Source organism: Dasypus novemcinctus, chromosome 5 (genome assembly GCF_030445035.2).
Source record: "Dasypus novemcinctus isolate mDasNov1 chromosome 5, mDasNov1.1.hap2, whole genome shotgun sequence".
In the NCBI taxonomy this organism is placed as follows: Eukaryota; Metazoa; Chordata; class Mammalia; order Cingulata; family Dasypodidae; genus Dasypus; species Dasypus novemcinctus.
The window spans coordinates 40693763-40717724 of record NC_080677.1 but is presented as its reverse complement, the minus strand read 5'-3'; the positions used below and the strand labels follow the sequence as shown (position 1 = coordinate 40717724).

Below are 23962 nucleotides of genomic sequence, written 5' to 3'. Positions count from 1 at the left end.
TTGATAGAGGTAATTCATTAATAAATCTAACACACATTTCAAAATTTCCCTTCTAGCTCTACCTTATATTTCTAACTCTCTCATTTAGAGTTCTTTCTAGGTGCAATTTGGAAGGAAAGTCCATTCTCTATGAATTCAGTTCTTCTCAAATTAACACGTGATGAAGGACATTTTTCTTTTTTTACTTATGTTTTATTTCCAGCCTGTCATAGGGCAATATTTTTGTAAAATGAAATAAAAATGTATTACTGAAAATGAAAGACATAAAACTAAAATTTGGCTAATCACTTATCATTAAATTCAACAGGCATAAAATTACTCTAAATGAATTGCTATGGAAGTTTCTAATGCTTACCTACGTTTATCTAGTTGTGGAGTGGAAACCTGGACTCTGTGACCAGCATGACCATACTTTGTTAGCAGTACTTCAGATAAGTGCTTCTTGATATGGTTGGATTTAAATCTACCACCTTGTGAATAATTTTTTTATTTGTCTCACCTAGTTTTTGTTGTTATTATGTTGTTATTGCTTCTTTAGCTTCCTGTATATGAATTGAATATTTTTTAGATATTTCATTTTATCTCCACTATTAGTTTTTTAGTTGTATCTCAAATGCATTTCTAATGGTTTCCCTGGAGTTTAAAATATTGATCTTTAAGTTTTTGTCTACTTCAAATAATATTGTGCCACTTCATGCATAGTTTAAGACCTTAAAGCAGCATACTTAGTTCCTTCCTCATGTATTTGACTTTTATATATATTATAATTCCCACTATACATTGTTATTTTTGCTTTAGATAATCAATTATCTTTTTAAGGAATGGATAAAAAGTGTTTTTTTAATTTGCTTTCATTATTAGCATTTATAGCACTCTTCATTTCTTCATTTCTTTGTGTAGATCTAAATATCCACTATATTGTTTTTCCTGAATAACTTCCTTTACCTTTATAGTAGCTCAGGTCTACTGATGATACATTACTTCAGCTCTTATTTATTTGTCTGAAGAGGTCTTTATGTCAATTTTCAAAATAATTTTTGCTGGCATAACTTTGCTGGATTAACTTTTTTCCTTCTTTAAATACCTGCAAAATTTCATTCCATTTTCTTCTAGCTTGAATAGTTTCAGTTAAGGAGTCAGCTGTAAACTTTGTTCTTTTTATGTAATGTTCTCTTTTCTCTGACTGCTTTCAAGAGTTTCCCTTGAATTTTTGGCAGTTTGACTATGTTGTGTGTGTTCATTTTATTGATTATGTTTTTTTCCTAGTGATTCCTTGAATTTCTTCAATGGTTGCATTGTTTTGAAAAATCCCTAGTCACTCTTGTTTTGGTATTTCTTCTGTTTCATTCTCTTCCTTCCAAGATTCCAGTTAGAAATATGTATTTTCTAACATATACCTATGTTAGAAAATTTGATATTGACTCATGCTCTGCTCTATTTTTATTGCATCTTTGTGTTTTAATTAGTTGATTTCAATTGAGCTATCTTTAAGTTTACTTCTCCACCCCTCAGCTGTATCAATTCCACTGTTGAACCCAGCCAGGGGATTCTTCATTTCTGATAACTTTTCCTTCCTAGTGTTTCCATTTTACCCTTCTTTATATTTTACATCTTTCTGCTGAAATTCTTCATCTCTGCATGCATGGGTCCACCTTTTCCACTGTTGCCTGTAACATACAAATCATAGATACTTTAAAGTCTGTGTCTGATAGTAACAACACGTAAGTTATCTCTGAGTCTGATTCTGTTATTAGTTTAAGCCAACAATGCTTTTTTGCCCTTGCTTTTCAGTGTCTCACTTTTTAAATTCAGACATTACGTGTAAAATTGTATAGGCTGAGGTAAATGATACTCATGTCTGGAAATGGGAAAACTATGTAGGTGATTCATTCAGTCTAGTCAGACTTTGAGTTGGTCTTAGGTTTTCTTGTGCTTTTATTACCTTCAGTGGACCACAGTTTCCAAATTCCTCTAGTAGTACGTCTGCTATCTTGTGCTTAGAGTGAGGGCTGAGGTACTTGAGGGAATTTCACAGTGTTCCTGCTCCCCCTCACCTTTCAGTCATATCTGCATGCTTGTGTTCTGTCCAGGCTCCTGCCTTTCTCCAAATGGTATACTGCTCTTACTTATTAATTACTTCTTGGCTTTTTGTGGGGGCAGAGAATGTTCCATGTTGTCTTAGTTGGCTTCAGTTGGGCAAGGTCCTGTCTGCCTGGACACTTGCTTAACCTTCCCTTTCTTATTCCCTGTCATAACCAAACTCTTTGGCTTTATGGCTATTGTTGAAACATCATGCTTTCTTTTTTTATGATAAAAATGGATAGAGCTACATAGCCATTGGGGCACAGAGGCTGTTACTAAATACAGAACCAACCACAGAATGTCCTCTATTTACTTTACTTTACATTTATATTACCAGTTGGCTCTCTGGAGTCATTTGAGAATGTGACCACTGCTTTGGCCCCAATCTGCATCACTTCTATATGTGAATCTCTCCAGGTTCTTTTGTGTAATTTGTCTATGTGCATGGACTCTATTTTGCTCCTAATATTCTTTCCATTTTATTTAATGTTTAAATTATCCCTTTCCTAGATTTGAGAAATACTTTTAGGAAAAAGTTCTTGCTGTTATTGATATTTTCTACTGTAAGTTATATAACAGTGTATGTTATCCAATAACAGAACCATTTTTATGGACAGGTGACTTACTTGGTACCTTGGTCATTACTTGCACTTCATGTCATGCTTTTATTTTAATGGCCATTTCTGTGTGATCTTTCTCAGAGTAAATAACAGAAAGACAAAGCAAAAACTGATAACCATTAGGAACTTACCCAAAAAGTCTGAAGAATCAAAGAGGTTTCTGAATAAGGAGGGGAAACACACAGGAATTCCCTTCTTGTTCTGTAGTCTGTCCTGTATCTGTGAAATTCTGAGATTGTCATGGACTTTTACCATTTTGATTCATGCTCCTAAAGCAATGGCTTTTGAAATGTTAAACTGAGCTCTCAGCTGCTCAGAATCTATATTCCAAAGGAAGTGAACTCTTGCAATGGTGGGTACATTCAGAAACAGTGTTTACAGATGACTATTCAGCAAAAAGAATCACGGACTCTCAAAGGCAATGGACTCTCCATGTACTTCCAGCCTGCTGTGTTGCAGGGACAAACTCAGTACCCTCATGAACAACCATTAGTCAAGGACCTGGCTTTTAAAAGGTAGAAATTGCCTAAATTTGTGTGTGTGTGTGTGTGTGTGTGTGTGTGTAGATACCCATAATCGTATGATGTCACTTAATCTTTTAATTTTGCCACTGATAGTACATAGTTCTACTTTGAAAGTAACTTTGAAAAAAAAATGTGTTCCCTTCCTTTGATGTATCAGGGAATGCTAAAGTTGGAGCAAAAGATTGGGAAGAACCCTAAGAGGTTCGTATGGGTCTGTCACTAAAACTTGTGAAGGTTAAGAAACTGAAAAGACAAAGCAATGCTTAGTAATAACTTTATAATGGCATTTATTCAGTTCTCAGAATTATTTGAATAAATTCAGAAAAAGAAAAATGTTGGTAAAAATTATTCTTGGTTGTATTCAAAATAAAGAACAGGAGAAAAAAACTTTTTAATGAAAATAAAGAACAAAAATATAAAGCATTTTCTTCCCGTTTCCTTCTTCATAACCTTCTCTTCTCACTCTCTACTTTCTCTTTTTGCTTCTGCTTACTTTATTTTTCTCTTTTTTTTTTCCCCTTCCATATTCCTTAAAGGATTCAACACAGCTTTCAATAACAAACAAGCACAAACTATGTTTAGACCATATAAAAGTAGGTGTGATAATTAGTCAAAAGCAAAAATCAATGTGATCAAAGAATGAAATTAGTATATGAAAGTGCCTTCTGCAGTAACTACTACTTTTCCTGGAGGATGACCACAAATTTGGCTTTGAGATTTCTAGAAGCCAGTATGAAGAAGGCAGCACAGTTATTTATGTGGTTCTCAATGTTTTCAGAATGGGATTTCTGAAATTTGGCATTACTGACATTTGGGGCTGGATAATCCTTAGTTGTGTGAGATTGTTCCATGAACTGTAGGATGTTTAGTGGATCCCTGACTTTTTACCTACAAGAAGCCAGTAACACAGTCTTTTCTAGTCATGACAACCAAGAATGTCTTCAGACATTGCCAAATTTCCCACTAGGGCTGGTTGGGAAATTCACCCCCATTAAGAATCACTGCTCTAGAATAATGGCAAACCATTTAACATACTCAGGAAAAGCCCATCTAATACAACTTTTTATTTTTAAAAAATATGTTAATAGTTTCTGTAACGTAAAAGTTCAATGCCCTTAAAGATAAAATATTCATGTCTGTCTTAAACAATTAGCTAATTGATTTAATTAGGAAAGTCTTAACATACTACAAGTATGATTAGACTCTTATTTTAAAAACAATGCTTTATGAATGAATTATTCTTCTGTTTAGAATTTGATTTAACTGGCATAAAGATCAGTATGTGTTGAGTGCATACTCTTTTTTTCTGTATTCTCATCACAACCTAATGACTAGCTGAACAACCTCTGAATCTTACGTATAAAACAGCTTAAAATGTATCTATTTTAATGTAAATTTTATAAGAATTACATGAATTATGTAGGAAAAGAACTTTGCACAGTGCCCAGACTTTAATAAGTACTCAATAATTGTTAGATGATAGCGAGTATTATTATTGTTACTTGTACTTATAAATAACAAAGAACAGGACTTTCTAGAGTAGCAGAATGTATAATAAAACTGTAAGTATGAACTGTCTGTATTAGTTTTGTAGTACTTTATATATTTTCTGATTACAAAAAGTGAATGAGATCATGATTCTACTACTCATGTTCCTATAGAAATGTTTGATTTTATAGCCCTCATTTTCTTTCATTACTAGTAAGAGAGATGCTTTTCTTCTCTTGAATGTGGATAGTATTATTGAGTGGCTAAGTTTTTTTTATAAATAATTTTTTACAAATAGATGTATAGCTAGGGCTTTTTTTGACCCTTTTTCAGTGCTCCATAGAGAGAGAATCTACTTAATTATTTTAGGAGATTCCAGATGATTAACACAAACAATTGTTACATGCCTCTGAATTACAGAATTTCCTCCACCCCATCTCCTGTTCTTTTCTTTCTATTGATAGAAAGAATTGCTGATGTCTTATCAAATAGACATGAGTCACTGGGAGGATGGGCCAAGAGGTTCTCAGTACTACACACCATGCTGACTTCAGAATTGTGCCCTCCTCTTCTAATTATTGAATCTTCCTTATGAGCCACGCTTGTATGACTACCCTTAAGCATGTTTCCATTCTATCACTCCGGGTTTGCTCTGCTTCTCATACAGCCCACAGCCTTTGTGTGTGTGTGTGTGTGTGTGTGTGTGTGTACCATCTCCTACCCCTGCCAACATGCCCAAACATTTCTGATATCTGGGTTGTACACATTTGGTCCAGTCTACTACATATTTATAAGATGAGCTGAACTTTTGGGTGAATATTTCAATATTGATCAATTTTAATTCTGGCAATAAAACAAACTTCTGTGGACATATAGCTGGTAACTCAGCAGGCTATTAGAGCTGATACATCATGCATTTTTTGTTACATTGTCAGAGATATTTGAAAGTTGCCTGCATACTGTTTTTTAAAGTGATACGTAAGCAAAAGCTTTGTAAAGTTTCAGGATAAATTTTGAGGGGATTAGTAAATTGGATATTGCCACATTCATTGTAAAATACAATTTTACCCTGCTAGCCACATATGCAGCATCCCTTTGGGGTTTTCTGTCCAGAATCCGGGCTACATTTCCCCCTGTTATACAGTAGAGCGAATTCCTCATTTTAGAATTGGGGCACAAAATTACCCATGTTCACTCAAATGTGTGATGAATATGTAGTTTCTTTCTTCTTCTCTCAATTACGTTGATCTTTTCCACAATTAATGTCAGTCTTTTCTAGTACGAACAGTTCCTTTTCAGTTTTAAAAGTCTGTCTTTTCAAAGATCGTCTTATTATTGGACTCTTTAGGTAATTGCCCAGTCTCTCAGAATCCTCTCCCGAGCTATCCTTTTCTCTGAGATGGCATTTGGGTATCTGAGGGAGGTGGGGGGAGGGTACACCTGAAGGAGCCCTTGCATGCTCCTGCTGCCCTCCTGATACTTGTTTTCCATGGCAAACTACCTGTTCCCCCTTGCTCTTCCTGATTTCCCAACATTTGGAGCCAAGGTTGACAGCTGATTAACTTCTGATTTCTGTTTTCAACGTGAGTTAGAGCTTGGCAGTGCTTCCAGGCTCAAGCAGCCTCCCTCAGCTCTCACTGGTGCTGCGGAGACCCCTGCACCTCTACCGTGGACTCCATGTGGCCCCAACCATACTTTAGTCCATTCCATAGGCTCGCCCTCTAGCGCACGACTGGAGGATTGTGGGACCTTGAGGCTTCCATTCACACCACACTGGAACTAAAAGCAACTTAAGAATGCTTCAGTCTAGCCTTCATTCAGCGCTTCATACTATCTCACAGACTTTATTATGCAGTGCCTGCATGCGATTTGGATGACAAAATTCCCATATGTGAATTGGAGCCAAGACCTCTTACCAGTTTCTCAATTTACCTACCACTTTTTCCTATTTGGATATTTGACACATATCACTCTACTTCCCCTGCTTCTGTAGCATCTCTTTGATCTGCCCTTCTTCCCCAATTTCTCATGACAAGAAGATGTGGCTTTTGATGGTTTCTTCCTCTGCATCATATGCTGTGTGTTGCCTAGATGAGCATGCCCCATACCTGGCTAGCAAAGATAGAAAGGGTCTCATTTCAGGACTCTTATTGAGAGAAACAGCGACAGTGTTCCTTGATGCTATCACTAACATAGGACTATGATATGAAACTCCCAGGCTTAACTTTACATGTAAAGTAATTTGGGAAAAAAATCTCTCATCACAAAATCTGGAATTTTATGCCTATGGATACAAAATCCTATTTTAAATGTCAATGGCTTAGTTTTTATATACCTTCTACAACAACCCCATACTCCTTTTGGCTTATTAAATATCTCCCCCTAACATATACACACAGTTGGCAGAGGGGTGAATTAGACAAACAAAGGAGAACTTCATATGCATGGAAAGAAAAATGATAAAAGTACATTATATGACTTTCAAAATAGATTAGATCTGGTTTTAAGAATTTGCCGTTTATCAGTGTCTTAGTAACTAGTCAGTGTGGTCAGTAGGACTGCTTCCTTCTCCATTGTCATTTCTTTCCCCTTTTCCTGGCCCTCTCTATATCATTTTACACTATTTTCCATATTCAGTACCAACTCTATGCCATTTCCTAATCTATGTACCTTCAACTTCCAAATGCTAGGGCACCTGTCTTCTTACAACTCTAAATCCTAGTTTCTGGTTCCATCATCATTGTACTGCCACCTCAGTCCTTTAATCTCACTTACCTATATCTATCTAAGTCAAATTCTTTTTGTTAATTTGCTGTCCCTTCCAACCTCAAGGTATTAAAACCCATGAGAGGAACTACTATTAACTGATGGTCCCAACCATCTCTCTTACAGTTTCTTTCTATTGTCAAACAATCCTTTAGCAGTTGAAATCAGAGCTCTTGTAGGAAGGCGACCCTCTTGATGCTATTGATAAAACAGGATAAATGTATTTGGAAAAAATTATTCAATCAATAAGAAGAAAATGGACAGAAATGAAATACTTCCATTTCCTTTCTTCATCCAAGGGGAGAAGGGTGTCTCTTCTAGTTACAGGGATTATAGCAGAGTCCACAGGCCAAGTACCCTGTTTTACCATTGAAGCTTAGCAAATTACAAGATGGCAAATAGCTGGTAGCTTTCAGTATGGAATTTGGCCCTGAAACAACATTTGTAAAATAATATCTTAGGAAAATCTGTTTGATAAACAAGCTTTTGGGCTACAACTGTTTATAATTCACAGTTAAATATAATTCCCAGTTTGGGAACAGTTTCTATCCTCAAAACTTGGTCTTTGCTGTTATAAACAAAATGCACATATTGTGGGCTTTTGCAAGGCACCTGTAGGCAGGCAGATGTGATGACTGCTTGAAAACTATACAAAAAAACCATAAATATTTGTTTTTACTTTTCAACTTAAGCAACCATCTTCCTCAAGGATATAACCAAAGGAGATCTTTTGATTTAGAGAACAAATGTTTAGGTCCTACTGACTATTTGACTGATTCCTTCACTTTGTAGCTGATAGTGTTAACTATGACACAGGCTGAATGTTCTTAGAAAGCAATATTTACTTCAGGAGTGTGGTGGAAAGACATGGGCTGCCAGGGTCAGAAGGTCTGTGTGTTGGCTCTCAGAGCAGCTGAGTAAGCACTCTAAGTCACCATGCCCTCATTTAATGAGCAATTATTACTTCCTGCTAAGTGCCAGGAATTATAAAATGGGTGTAAAAGTAGCCAAAATAGAAGTAGCTAGGTTTTCTTTATTACTTATTAATTTAATCCTTACCAAAATCACGTGCATCTGATTCTTTTAAAAAAAAATCCCCATTTCATAGGTAAAGGAAGGTACAGAGAAGTTAAACAAATGGCCCAGGGTCACTCTGATTTTTGTAGTAGAGTCATAATCTCACCCCTGAAAGTCTGAATCCAGAACCTTCTCCATTACTATGTTGTTGTGGAGAGGATTATAATTTTCTCTTTATTTATTGTTCTTTATTTGCTTATTGATTTTGGATTTAAGTTGGCAAAGATCTCACGATAATGGCATGTGAAAGTGCCCAGTTAACTGCTTAGTATATTATGAATGTGTTATTGCCATTTTTTGTGTTTGTTCCTTGTGCTGTAGGCCTCTTGCAACCATTATCATTTAAAGAAAATCTTTAGTTTGTGTGGGATTTCCCCATGGGGGGAAGTCCTGATATTTGCACACAGTCATGAAATTGATTTTACATTTCCTAGTGCTCTAAGTAACTTATGTGTTATAGAATTAGAGACTTCTGCCATCTGATGCTACTATTTTTATATTATGAAATAGTTTGTTCATAAAAATTTGTAACCTCTATGATCATTATAAGCCACTATTTCACTTTTCATGTCCTTATGAATATTCTCTTATTGCATACCTGAAAAACAATAAATATCCTTTCATAAAAGGACATTTGCAAGAATATTGGTGCATGCTTTGTTTGATAATATTCTCTTATATAGAAGGAACCCTGTATTTACTGGCCTATCCATTTTTAGTCATAGCGGTGTGTACTGAGACCAGCTGCCATCCTACCCTAAATGTTAGAAATGTTAAGCTTCCACTTTGAAAACCAAATTGCTTCTTGCAATTTAATGTTGTTAATGTTGTAAGTGAGGACCACACACTCCTACCATTTAGTTGGAGAACCTGTACCATGTTTGCTACTTCCTACTCACTGACTGCTACTGCTACCTACTTAATAATTGACTTTGGCTCCCTGTAAACCTGCAGCCAGAAAGGCATTTGAATTTTCCCCCTCTAGCACTTGCAAATCCAATTTTTATGTATAGCTAAGTGCTCTTAGCTTTTACTCTATCTACTACTGGGGCCTGGTTTCTAGCAGACCTGTAACTAAGCCAGATCCGGTCTATGTAATGCTGTTTGTAATGAGAAATCTAAACAAGGAATGGCAGTGAGGCATGGCAGGAATGTGTTTCCATTGGAGAAGTCAGTATGGAGAAAAAGTGTAAGCAAAGCCATGTCCAGAAGGCCTTTCAGCTGGCCAAGACGGAAGACTAATGTTATTGTACATAGGCTGTTACCCTGCCAGTCCTCCCTCACAGATTTGCTTTCTCTGTCCCTTCCCTTTCCCCCTTCTTCCCCCCTTCCTCTCTTCCTCTCTTTCTCTTTCTCCCTCTCTCTCTCTTTCTTCGGGCTCCGCTGACTGTTTGCTCAGGTGGACAGTGACACCATTTGGAATGAGCTGCACTCGTCCGGTGCTGCACGCATGGCTGTTGGCTGTGTCATCGAGCTGGGTTCCAAAGTGGCCTCAGGAGAGCTGAAGGTGAGGTCTGGGTTGCATTAAATGTGGGAAATCCAGAGAAGAAGCTGAAACAGAGATGTTGTTTGGGAACTGTTGGGAGTGTGGTGTGATAATAAAAGGAAAGGGGTGGAGGGAAGAGGGCAGGAACACGGCCACTGAGGTGTGATAACAACTTATCTGTAGGTGGGTAGGAGTTGGCCCTGCTTCTTCCTTTCGGGAAACTGTGCAGTCAGAGTACTGTAGTGTGTTTTTCAAAGCATAGAGATGCTGAGTGAAGCTATGGTCCAGGTTAAAATTACCATTCGTGTATATATATATCTGTCATGCCGTCCTGGGATTCTCTTTTGAAGAGATTTAAAAAATATGATTACTGAGTAGTATGTATAAGCTTAGAATGCCACCCAGAGAGAGGAGGGTTGGGGGAGAAAGGTAAATACCAGACGGGAAAGGTTGGGAGGAAGAAGGAAATTGTTGATTAGGAGGGTAATGATCCAGAGTATGTTTTTCCATGAGAGAACTTCAAAAATGAACTATGCTTTATTGTTCTTTTTACGGTCTTTTCTTTTCTACATCATATGAAAAGGACAATGTACAAACTTCAGCGTTTCCCAGTCTAAACAATTTATAAAAGTCAGAGACCTGACAGACACTGACATTTTATTTGGTATTTTAACAGTGCTATTTAAAGGTATGCCATGTGCGACTTGAATGTAGTTACCCTAATAAACTTCGTTGGTGCTAACATGGCTTTTAAATGTACAAGTTCACACACTTCATAATGCAATCTGAGCGGTGATTGATTTGCTATTTTTAGCAATTGTGGGGCTTAAAGGAAATTTATTATGACCAGAAACATGTGCACTGTGAGTTTTGTTAACCTAAAATAAAATCTAATGAGGATATTTTTTCTGTGTTTCTAATGAACTTTCATTCATCTACACCTGGCTGTTCCACTCGTGATTAAGTTGCAGGATAGGGATGTCCACTCTACAATACATTGTCTGTCCCGGAAGACTTTGCTCTAACTGTGAGAAGTCAGAATCTTCAGATGTTTCAATTTGATAAGGTGGGCTGTATTTAAAAAAAATAGATGTGTTATACATGCAGTTGACATGACCAGCTGTAAGGTATTAATTGCTCATCTTAGGGGATTTATGGGGCCTTTGATGTGGTTCTTACTACTCAGTCTTTATCTTTGGTAGTAAGCAATTGTTACCAAAGTGGAAAGGAATCAGGCTTAAATTGAGATTTTGGCTGTCTACCAGTAGCACTTTAGGAATAACTCTTCCTGTTTCAATGATATCACTTGTAGTACTGGAGTAAATTAGCATTTTACTAGAAGAATACGTAAGGGTCTTATTTTCAAAAGAATTCAAGTGACATAGAACAACCAGGCCATGATATTATAATTTAAAACATGTTATCCTGGCTTAGCTCCACTTAATAATGATGAAAACTATTATGTTAGCACTCAAAATTTCTAATTGTTTGAAATCTGTAATTTAATCAATAATTCAGAAACCTTCTCAAGTATAGGCTTACATATTACTTAATCTCATCAAAACCATCATCATCATTAGCCATGCATCATCAAATGTATGCATGATGAGACTTACACAAAAACCTAATCCCATTTTTTAGGAGGTAGCCATTTTAAATAGTCAATTACAAAAAAACAATCATCAACAACATACAGTGTGGACGTGCTGACTTCCAGCTGTACTAACATTGGTTATTTACATTAAGAACAAAGATTTATACAAATACTTCCCCCCTCTTCTTGCCAGTTGAAGAATCAGCAGGTGTGGTTTAAAAATCAAGAAAATGCTAGAGGAAAATAACTGGCCTAAGAACCAAGAAATCTGTTTTCTAGCCTCTGCCACTTAAATACGATGTCATTTGCAGCAACTTAACTTCTCTGGGCCTCAGTTTCCTGTTTGGCAAAATCATCAAGTGGAATAAATGATATTGAAGGTCATCCTTGACTTTGACATTCTGAGCTATTGCACAAAGGCAAAACAAATCTGATTTTCAATCGTACACACTAAGGCATATCAAATAATAGATATTCCAAAATGAATTTAAACTTACTTTGGCAAACAGTTCATATTTTTCAGCTGGTTTACCTTTCTGTTTGTTGAGCCCAAACTAAATGTCTAAGGCAGAAAGGACCATGACGGAGGCAACAGTACTAACAAATTAAGAGATTGGACCCCTTGGTTGCTAATAATTTGGATAGACTTCTGTGTATGCCAAGTAGCAAGGTTAGCAGTCACAAGTAATTCAGAGCCACAGTGAAGAACATAACTGAGGCAGAGAGCCACATTTTGAGACTCTTGGCCAACTAAAATGGTGGCACTCTGTTTCTCCTTATCTCAGACTCCTACATGACAGGGTTGGTGCACCTGCTTGCCAAGAACATTACTACTCATGACTTGTGGATTCACCTCAATCAGATTTCCTGGCAGAAAATGGGGAAGATGATTAGAAAGTGTTGGTAAATAGTACTTGGATAAGATATGTAAAAAAGAGAAAACTCTGCTGTTCATTTGTTTGTTTTCGGCTTCTACACTCAGTTCACTCATGGGACAACCCATTCTCCCAGTTAATAAAAAACTTAGTGAAATAATGCTGGTTTATTATAAGACTGCAGTTTATAAGACTGCATGATATCAAGAAGAATTAAGAGCTAAATTTCAAATAGGGTAGAATTGGATGAAGTGCTAAATTGAGAGATGAGAGGACACCGAATTCATAAAGGATGGGAACCTAGGAGATGAGATGTATGAACAAACAAAGGAAAATGCCAAAAACAAAATTCGATTACTTGGAAACTTTGCTTGAACTTGGAACTTGACCATGACAACCCCTTAACTCTTGACAGGTTTTGGCCTTTCCTTAACTGGGGTTACAATGAGATGAAGAAATTAGGATAAGGAAGCAGGCACAAGGGGTGGATTCCATGTTGATGTTTAGACAGTGTGCAGCAAACTCCAGCAATTCATTGGTGTATTTTTTGACACAGAATGGACATACTCAGTAGAATTCACTGCAAGTTATGGAAAATTTCAAGCCCACCGGGTTTTTAACAAGATATAAAAAATGCCCATATCAGTGGATGTTATTTGAATCTACAGGTGCCTAAAATGGCTGTTTCTCAGATTCTAATGCTGAAGAACATAAATATTCTGAAAATGGTGAATTGTTTGGTGTATTGTAAACCATAGTTGGAAGAATAATCATCTCAAAATGGTTTTGTTTTGATCTAGGACATTTTAGAAAATATGTCAAAATTATAACAATATTTCCAAAATGGTTCAGTACTTACCAAGATTTACTATAAATATTTATTTTGATGCCATTTTAATAATGCTACAATGTCTTCATAAAAAATAAAAGTTGCTGTTAACTGTCTGAATATTTTGTCAGCAAAACCAAACAACCTCAATATCTGGCACTTTACACATAATATATCATTCCCACAATGGGCCCTTGATGCAAATAGCAGCGATAGGATGCTGACTAAAAGACATCAATTGTCTTTTAAGATCCTACACACAGGTGAATAAATGTAAAAGCCTATAAAACTTACAATCTTCTTTTCTTTTTTAGTCACACTATTAGGACTTGTAGATGGATGAGAAATTATATATACAGTAAAATCCATCTACTTCAAATGATCCATACTTTCCCTTTTTTATTATTATAAAACACTTGATGCATGCAAAAAGACTAGAAATTACATTCATAACTTCCAAAGCATAACGATAAAATAATACCCATGAATGCTTTATCCATCATAAGAAGGAGAACTTTGCTCACACTATTAAAGTTCTCCTGTGTTTATCTCAGTCCATTCTTCTGACCCAAGGTGTGGCAGTTAGATATTATTTATGAATCCCCAGAAAAGGAAAAAAATATGTTTGTAAGATGGTTTGTTCCTCTGCATGTGATACCTTTTGGTTGTATTAAATTCAAAGGTTTTAACTTTACTTGATTAAACATTAGGGCTTTGATTCTATCACATCAGTAGGCATGACTGATGGTTACGTTCCTCCCACTTGGTGGACTGATATAAACGGACACTCACCCAGGAAGAGTGAGGGCTGCTTAGACATGGAAGAGGAGAGAACTTTGATACTGCAGCCCCAGGGAGAGATGAGGCATTTACCTGACAGTTTGCAGCTGAAGAGAACAAAGCCACTGAGCAGCTGATAAGGTCTGGAAAGAAATGAGCCCTATGCCAGACTGATACAGGAAGCCCTGAGCAATGAGCCCTATGCCAGCCTAAAGCTGAGATCTGAAGAACCTGGGCCTATGGGACCTTAAGAGGAAGAGGGCCCAAGAGACCAGGCAGAGATCACCCATCATCTTGCTTCAACAGGTGGCAACTAACTTTGGTGAGAAAGCAACCTTGAGTTGGACTCTTTAGGGTCTTGCAACTGTAAGTTTTACCCCAGATAAATACCCTTTATAAAAGCCAAAAGATTTATGGTACTTTATATCAGCACCCCTTTGGCTGACAAATACAAAAGGGTAACCATTAATCTAGTGTATTTTTCTTAGCATTTCTTTTCCTTTCTTTAATAGTTATAAACATGTTTTTGACCTTTAAAAATTGAGTCTTATTGAATGTATGAATGTATTCTGCAGCTTTCTTTTTCTCCCTTAAGATTGGGTTACAAGGATTTATCCTTATAGATATGTATAACTGTGGCTCATTCATTTTCATTGCTGTAAAGTATTGCCTTATATACTATAATATGTTTATTCATTCTTCTGTCAGACATTTTAGTTGCTACTAGGTTTTTTCTCTTTTGAACAATGATGTTTTGATCACTCTTGAACTTGCCTGCTGTATCATTATGGCATGTATATTAGTCAATCAGAGGGATGCTGATGCAAAATACCAGAAATCTGTTGGCTTTTATAAAGGGTATTTATTTGGGGTAGAAGCTTACCAGGTCATAAAGCACAAGTTACTTCCCTCACCGAAGTCTGTTATCATGTGTTGGAGCAAGAGAGTTTCTAACGTCTGAAAGGGTTCCTTCCTTCTCCGTCTTAAGGCTCCAAGAGCCTAACTTCTTCTGAGCTCTACTATAGGCTGGTATAAGACTCATCTCTCTCCCCAGGGCTAGTTTTTTTCCAGGTTTAGCTGCTTAGGTCTCTTTACAAGGTCAGTTGTAGACTATCAGGCTCATCTCTCTTCACAGGGCCTCTGCCAGGTCTAATGAACTGTCTCTCTTCCTCTGTGTCCTTTTTCTCTGTGTATTTACTTCCCAGGGCTCTAACATCAAAACAAAAACTCTATCCTCTGCCATGTTGTTTTCTCTGTGAGTCATCGCCCGCCAAGGGCGGGGGAGGGGCAGAAACTCAATGTACTACTGGCATACTACTAAGGTGGCTGAATCAAAGCCCTAATCATAATCTAGTCAAGTAAAAGTGAAACTTCTGAATTTAATACAATCTAATATGCCCAGAGGAACAGACCAGTTTACAAATACAATCCAATATCTATTTTTGAAATTAATAAACAATAACAAACTGCCACAGCATGACTAAGAATAAAATGGCTGTCTCATAGCGATGCATATCCTAATTTTCAGCAGGTAATGCCAACTAGATATCCAAAGTCATTGGGCAGTGGTGACATCAGCAAAAATAGCAGAATAAGGGCCTCTAAAATTCTTTCCATCATGAAAGCAATGACAAAACTGGCAGAACTAATCAGAAACAACTTTTTTAGAACTCTGGAAATTAACCAAAGACTTGCAACTGGAGCATTTACTCAAGAAAAGTGCCTACTCTTCATAAGAACAATAAGGTTCTTGGCATTTTAAATAGTTTTATTCCCATTCCTTCCCCCTTCCAGCTCAGTGGTAGCTTTGAAATATACCAGCCTGAATTCTCAGTAAAAACCAGCAACTTGGCTGCCTTCAGAGGGGGTGGAACAGGGTCGAAGTGCTGTCAAAGCCCAATTTCCAGAAAACTGTCATTTTTTGGCTTTCCTACAAAACTCCACTTTTCAAGCTAGTTTTATTTGCCCTGACTAGGAGTTCACACAGTGTGAAAAGCCTCCACACCCCCACTTGCTATGGGGAATATTTGTTGAAAAAATTTATAGGCAATTAATTAACTTCATGGCTGTCCGAGACACTGGATAGCTGTGGCAAACAACAGGCTAACTGAAATGCCTCAAAGAAAAATATGGGCAATGAGATGTCCACGAGGGCTTTGCTAAGGTCCCACAGATTCCTGGGCTCCTTGAAAGCCACATGCATATTAGGACTGTGCACATACCTAGGGAAGTGTTTATGCTCAGGAAAGACCAGAGAAGACCCTAAAATCTCATCTCAGACCAATTTTGAGGCTCTGCTCAAATGGCAAGTGAAGGGTATGGTGAAGTGTCAACTGCCTAATTGAGTACTGAAAGTGTTTATGAACACATACAATGAGCCTCTTGACAAAGTCTGGGGACTTATTGGTTCCAGGCATTTAAAGAAATCTCTGTTCAATCGTTGTTTGTCTATTAAGCTAACCAAGGAAAATCCTCAGTAGCCACATACAACAAAGAAGACAAGCTTTCAGAATTAGTTTAGAAAACTCAATAAACAAATAACAAATGACAATATACAGCAAAAACAAAAAACCCTGAGGAGGAGGGGGAAATCTGATTTCTAGGTTGCCACATTATATTATTCAAAATATTTTGTTTTTAATAAAATTATGAATATGTACAGAAACTAGAAATTATGGCCCATAAACAGGAAAACAAGCAGTCAGCAGAAACTCCACATGAGGAAGGACAGATATAGGACTTACTAGACAAAAGTTAAATCAGATATTTTAAATATGTTCAAGGAAATATAGGAAATGATGTCCAAAGTACTAAAGGAAAATATGGGAACTGTGCCTCAACAAATAGAGAATATCAATACAAAATGGAAACTATAAAAAGAACTAATAAAAATTATGCAGTTGAAAAGTACAACTGAAATGAAAAATTTACTAAAGAAACTCAATAACAGACATGAACAGGCAAAAAAGTCAGAAAACTTGAAGATAGGTCAGTTGAGATTATCCATTCTGAGAAACAGAAAGAAAAGTGAATAAGGAAGTTCTCACAGAGCCTCAGAGACCTGAGGGACGTCATCAAGTATAGCAACATATGCATAATCAGAGTTCCTGAAGAAGAGAGAGAAATGAGCAGAAAGAATATTTGAAGAAATAATGGCTGAAACTCCCCAAATTTGGTGAAAAACATTAACCTACATTATTAAGAAACTCAACAAACTCTAAGCGTAAAAAACTCAAATAGATCCACACCTAGACACATCATAATCAAAGTGTTGAAAGACAAATACAAAGAAAGACTCTTGAAGCAGCAAGAAAGAAGGGACTCCACCTACAAGTGATCCTCAATAAGATTAACAGCTGATTTACCCTCAGAAACCATAGTGGCAAGAAGGCAGTTGGATGACATATTCAAAATTCAGTAAGAAAAACTACCAATCAAGAATTGGATATCCAATAAAAAGTATCCTTTACAAAGTAAGGAGAAAGTAAGACATACCAAGATAAACAAAAACTGAGAGAATTCATTTCTAGAAAAACTGCCCTAAATGTAGTATCACTGGGAGCCCTTCAGACTGAAAAGAAAGGATACTACACAATAACTCAAATCCACAAAGAGAAATAAAAACCACCCATAGAGTAATTACACAGGTGAATGTAAATGATAGTATAAATGTATTGTTTGCTTATAACTCTTTTTCTCCTCACTGATTTAAAAGACAACTGCATAAAGCAATAATTGTAAATCTGTGTTGATGACACATAGTGTATAAAGATGAAATTTATGTAACAATAACACCACAAGGGAGGGATTTGTGAATGGAGCAATATAAGAGAAAAGTAAAGCTTTGTGTACTATTGAAATTAAGTCGGCCATATCTGAACAAGACTGTTACATGTTAAGATGCTAATTTTAATTGAAGGGCAACCAATAAGAAAATAACACTAAAAATAGTAAAAGAAATGGCAAGCAAATTAAATGTTATACTAGAGAATATTTTTTTAACTCAGAAGAAGGCAATAATGCAGGATCAGAGGAATAAAAAAAGGCATAAGACATACAGAAAACAAATGCCAAAATCATTATACCAATGTGAACCCTCACCTGTAACACATAAGTGTTTCCAGTGTTCTGCATCCTTGTCTATACTTGGCATTGTCAGATTTTTAGAAACTGTGTCAATTTAGTGATTTTAATTTATATTTCCCAGAATGCTAATATGATTGTGTATTATTTTCTGTTCATGCTTTTCTTCATGTTAAATACCCTTTTTATGCCTTTTGACCATTTTTATATTGAATTGTTTTCTTATTAAATTTATGAGTTCTTTATGTATTTTGTATACTGATAATTTATCATAAGGATAGCAAATCTCTTCTCCCAGGTTGTTGCTTATATTTTTACATCTTTTATATTGTCCATTCCAATAAGATAAGTTCTTAATTTTCCTTCATTTTTATTCTGTTTTGCATCTGTTTAAGATACATTTTACAAATTCCAGATAATAAAAATATCCTCCTATATTTCTGTTTTAGTTTGCTAAATGCTGCCCAAGCAAAATACCAGAAATGGGTTGGCTATTATAATGGAAATTCATTAGGGTAGAAGCTTATTTCCAAGGCTGTGAAAATGTCCAAGTCAAACATCAGAGATGCTGTCTCACCAAAGATCAGCTGTTGATTATCCTGGACTCCTGCCATGTGGCAAGGTGAATGGCAGCTAGTCTCTCCCTTCTCATCCATGTTCACTTTCTCTATAAGATCAGCTGTGGGCAATCAGGTATATTGTTCATCTCATTGCTTTAGGGTTGGCAGCTTTGTTGATTCCAGCCTCCAGCTTGTCTCTTAGCCTCTTGGGGATTATCAGTGTTTTTACAGCTGCAGGCAGTCCTGGAGTCCTCTCTTACATGGCAGGGTAAAATGACAGCTTTTCCTCTTTTCTCTCCTCCATTTATATAGGACTCCAGTAAAGGATTAAGACCCACCCTGGGTCTTACAACCTAATTAAAGAGCCTTAACTGAAGCAATCTTCAGTTAATCAGGTGATCTGATCAAAAGGTCAGGTTGATACGGTGATCTGATCAAAAGGTCTCTTAACTGAATCTAACCAAATGATTCCACATATATAGATTTATATGTACAGGAATGGATTATGCCTGGACAGAATTTTTAAAAATAATGCTTCTGTAATTTGTTAAACTATCTTATGAAAGTTGTTTTATTTTTTGAAGTTGAAATAAAGTTTACTGATTTTGAAAAAAAAAGAACATAATTTTCTGGGGTCCACAAAAGATTCAATCCAGCACAATTCTCTTTCTTTAAATTTTGTTTTTGGACAATCAGGCATATTGTTCATCCATCTGTAATTGTTTTTTGTGTGTATATTATGAAATAAGGATATACTTTCTCCTCTTCTTCCTACAACTTTTTCTTCTTTTTGTATGGGTAGTCAATGTTTCAGCACCATTTCTTGATAATGCAATCATTTACCCACTGATCTGCAATGGCATTTGTGTCACATGCATGAGGGTAGGCCTTTTTCTGAGGTAGCTCTTTTACTCCATTGCTTAAAGTCATTACCACTTAGTACTCATCCCTTAACTTTATAATAGGCCTTAGCTGACAGGAAAATTCTTCTACCTTCTCATGCGTCTTCCCTAGATGTTGACTTTTTCTTTGCTCTTACATCTCCAGGCTCAGCTTGTCATTTTTCATGAAACATCTGATGAGAGTTTGATTGGAATTGCACCAAATCTATAGATCAGCTTGAAGAGAATTTACATCTTTAGAATACTGCTTCTATTTATCATGGGCGATTGAATCATGCCCACTACACAAAGGCATGTTTAAGTCTTAATCCATGTTCCTGTGGAGGTGAACTCATTTGTTAATAGGACCTTTTGAAAATATTATTAGTAAGGTGCTGCCAGAATGAATCAGGGTGAGCCTTGGTCAGTCTGACTGGAGGCCTTATGAAGAGAGGATATATGAATGCTTACAGTCAGAGCAAGTCAGTAGATGTCAGAAGTCAGAAGAAACCAGAGAGAAGGGAGAGTTCACCTGGTAAGGACTGTCATCACCAGGATGCTAGTAACTCCCAGTGAAAGCATGGCCTTGGTTTTGGGTTACTCATCTCCAAACTGAAACAGTATATTCTTGTATTTATTTGTCTGTTTGTTTTTTTGCTAATTAATTGAGTGGCCAGTATTGTTGTAAAACTATTTTATTAACTTTAATAATTTATCTGTAGATTATTTTGGGTTTTCTATGTACATATCATCTAACTGCAAACAATTAGGTTTATTTCTTCTTTTCCAATAATTGTTCCATTGTAAATTTTGTATTGCTTTATTCCATGAGCTAAACTCTCCAGTTAGTTACATCCCATATGTTTTATATAAATAATTTCAATAAAGTTTATTTTTAAATGTTGTCTTATTTTTATTATTCCTTTTTGAACTGTTAGTGCACTAAATGTGTTTTTAAATTTCCAAACATATGGTTGTTTTAGGTATGCTTTGTTATTAATTTCTAACTTAATAATTACAGTGTGTTTTAAGAATTTAGTCTGTATGATTCTGTCTTAGTTTTACAAGGCTATTATGACAAATACTACAGACTGGTTGCATTAAACAATAGGAATTTATTTTCTCACAGTTTTTTGGAGGCTGGAAATCCAACATCAATATATCAGAAAGCCATGCTTTTACTGAAGGAGAAGTCAGAAGGATAAACTAGAATAGGGGACAGGAAGAGACAGTCATGTGACGGAGGCAGAGATTAAGCCACCACCAGACTGCTACAAACTTCGAAGAAAGCATGGTCTGGGGCTGGGGAAAGCTTTAAATTTGATGTGAGATGAGTTTTTAATTAGACTGAACTGATTTTTGTTATCTAAAGATGAGACTATTCTTATAGCTGAAAGTGACTTGAAAAGCTGTGGAATATATCACAAAAAGACTAAAGGAAGCTTAGTGGATAAAAATAAGGCTGTTTCCTTTTTATACCATTCCTAATTCAGTCTATAATTAAAGACAAATTAAAATTTTTCTTTCTTAAACCTTTTTTTAGCATTTAATAATTATCTCAAGTAAAGCTTTTCCCCTCACTTATATTTATAAGGCACTAATATAGCAATATCAGATTTTTTTTCTTTTTTTCTTTTTTCCTTTTTAGTATTTGCCTTTACCTGCCTTTTATACTCAAACTTTCTGTTAATTATATACTAGGTGATTCTCTTATAAACAGCATATGATTGTAGTTTTTTCCTAATCTGACTATTATAATTGAAGAGTCCAATTCATTTTATATTTGTTGTCATTGGTAATATTCATAAATATATCTGTATATCTTCTTTCGTGTTTTTTCTTTGTCCATTCTTTCTGTTTCCCCTTTTCTTTACCCCTACCATCTTGCCTTATTTTTTAAATTTTTTTCATTCTATAGTCCCTCTAGTTATTTTTAAATATATACATTATATCTATTATTTCTTAATTCCCTTAAAAACATAATCTTTTTAACAAATTCTAAAATTAATATCTTTACCCTTCCCCCTAACAGTACAAGAACTTCAGAATATTGTAAAGTAATTACCCCGTTCTAACTTTATATGTTCCAATTGTTCAGTACTTTAGCTTTTAAAAATATCACTAATGAAAATAAAATTATAATATTTTATGCTATCAATGTTTTTACCCATTTACTCTTGTCATTCACCATTTAATCTTGTTTCTGAAACTTCCTTTTGGGGATTGTTTCCTTCTTTTTAAAAGTTTCTTTAATGATTTTTAAAATATCTGAATGTCTTTTTGCCCTAATTTTTGAAAGACAGTTCTGCTAAGTACACAATTCAAGGTTGACAGTTTTTGTCAGCACTTTGAAGATCTTCTACTCTTTTCTGGCTTCCAAATTTTGATGTGGAGAAGTCAGTTGTCAATCAAATTATCATTTCTTTGTTGATACTCTGTCTTTTCTTTCTAATTGTTTTTAATGCCTTCTTTTTGGCTTTCATATTCTGTATTTCACTCACCATATATTTAATAGCAGACTTTACTGAGGCAAAATTGTTTAAGATATATATTAGGAAAACAAAAATGTAATGCATACTGATGATGCTTTTTCATATGTCACCTACATCAGACTGAAAGCAACCTTGTTTATTTTACTCATTAATTTTTCATTTATAAAACAAATATGTACTGTGAACCTATTATGTGTCAGGCACTGCTATAAATACTGAGGTGATCAAGTCATGCAGGTTAAGTGCCCTCATGGAGAGCAATTGATAAACATATCAACAAATACATATATGATACAATTTCAGATGCAAATATTGCTATCCATGAAAAAAAAAGTATAAAAGCGAGTTAGAAGAAAATTGGGTGGTTTGGAGCTGTATGTATCCCAGAAAACCGTGTTCTTAAACATAATCCATTCCTGTGGGTGTGAACCTATTGTAAGAAGGAGCTTTTGATGAGGTTACTTCGGTTAAGATGGGATCCAACTCCATCAGGGTCTTAATCATATTTAGTAGAATAAATTTAGACAGAAAGCCATGAGAAACAAAAAGCTGAAGTTCTGTAGAACCCAGAAGAGAAGGGAGAGGCCAGGAGAAGCCATGTGCATTCCTTTATGACAGAGAAATCAAGAATCCCCAGCAGCCAGCCCCGGAACACCTATCTTTGGGAAGAAAACATTGCCTTCTGATGCCTTGATTTGGACTTTATCGTTAGCTTCAAAACTTTGAGTTAATAAATTCCAACTATTTAAGCCAACTTATTTCATGGTATTTGCTTGAGTAGCTAAGGAAAGTAAAGCATAGTGGTAGAAGTGTAACTCTGCTAACTTATGTGGCCAGGGAAGGTCTTACTGATTGGGAAACATTTGAGATGAATAAAGTAAGGGTAGAATCATGTAGAGATGTGAGGAAAGAATATTTCAGACAGGAGGAAAAGCAAATACATGGCGGGAGAAATAAGCCTTGACATGTTTAAGGAACTGCAAGGACTGTGTGGCTGGATCTGAGAGTTCTGAGGAGAAAGCAGTAGGAAATGATGTTAGTCAAGTGTCAGATCATATAGGATCTACACACACACACACATACAAGCACACACGTGTATATTAAAGCATATACATATTATGCATATGTAAATAACCTTGAAAACTCTTGGGTCAGTTTCTAATAGCTTAGGGAATTATGATAGGGGCTACATTATGTAACTACTGATTGTGAATAAGGTAAGTAGAATTGCCACTTAACGCACGTTTTGCCAACAATTTGACTTTCTTAAAATATACTATTTGTTCCTCCTAAAATGGTGTAATAAATAAAGTATGGAATGGAACATTTTTGTTGACTCAAATTTTGACAAAATTCCCAAACTGAGGATAATAGGTGCAAATTATCTATGCTAGACATCACTTCAATTAATTCATTAAAAATGGCTACATAGATCTTCAATTATTAAACTCCCTTACCTAATCCAGTTCATATAACAGAAGACTAGATAAATAGAGATGTGAATGATGTAGGATCCTTTTGATGGAATTTAAGTATTTTGGCTATTCTGCTCTGTTCTCTTCCTGAACTTCCTCCAAATGTGTAAGAGATGGGGAAAGAGTCCCAGAAAAGCACTCATGCTGCAAATGGGAGGCATAAATATTTAGTCCTTAGCTTGATGCATGTTGAGCTAATAGAAATTTGTAGGATTACTCTACTACTACCAAGGAGGAATATGAAAGCATTCACTAGAGGGCCTAAAAGATGTGTCAGGAGTTTGGGAGCTTGTGTAAAGATAGAGGAAAACACAAGCTTGTCAACTGGAGAAATATGAAGTGGAGAGCTG

General features: G+C 35.8%; 1 protein-coding gene across 8 annotated transcripts in view; it reads left to right on the top strand.

Moving 5' to 3' along the window:
- The window catches only part of HDAC9 (histone deacetylase 9), a 996672-nt gene that overhangs the window by 782096 nt on the left and 190614 nt on the right, over positions 1–23962 (top strand). For all 8 annotated transcript variants that reach the window (XR_011648800.1, XR_011648799.1, XM_071215127.1 and 5 more), the window contains one exon: positions 9957–10064. Coding sequence is in view for 6 of the 8 variants with exons in the window: in XM_071215127.1 (XP_071071228.1) it covers positions 9957–10064 (108 nt within the window). In the remaining 2 variants the exon portion in view is untranslated. The remainder of the gene's footprint in view (positions 1–9956; positions 10065–23962) is intronic.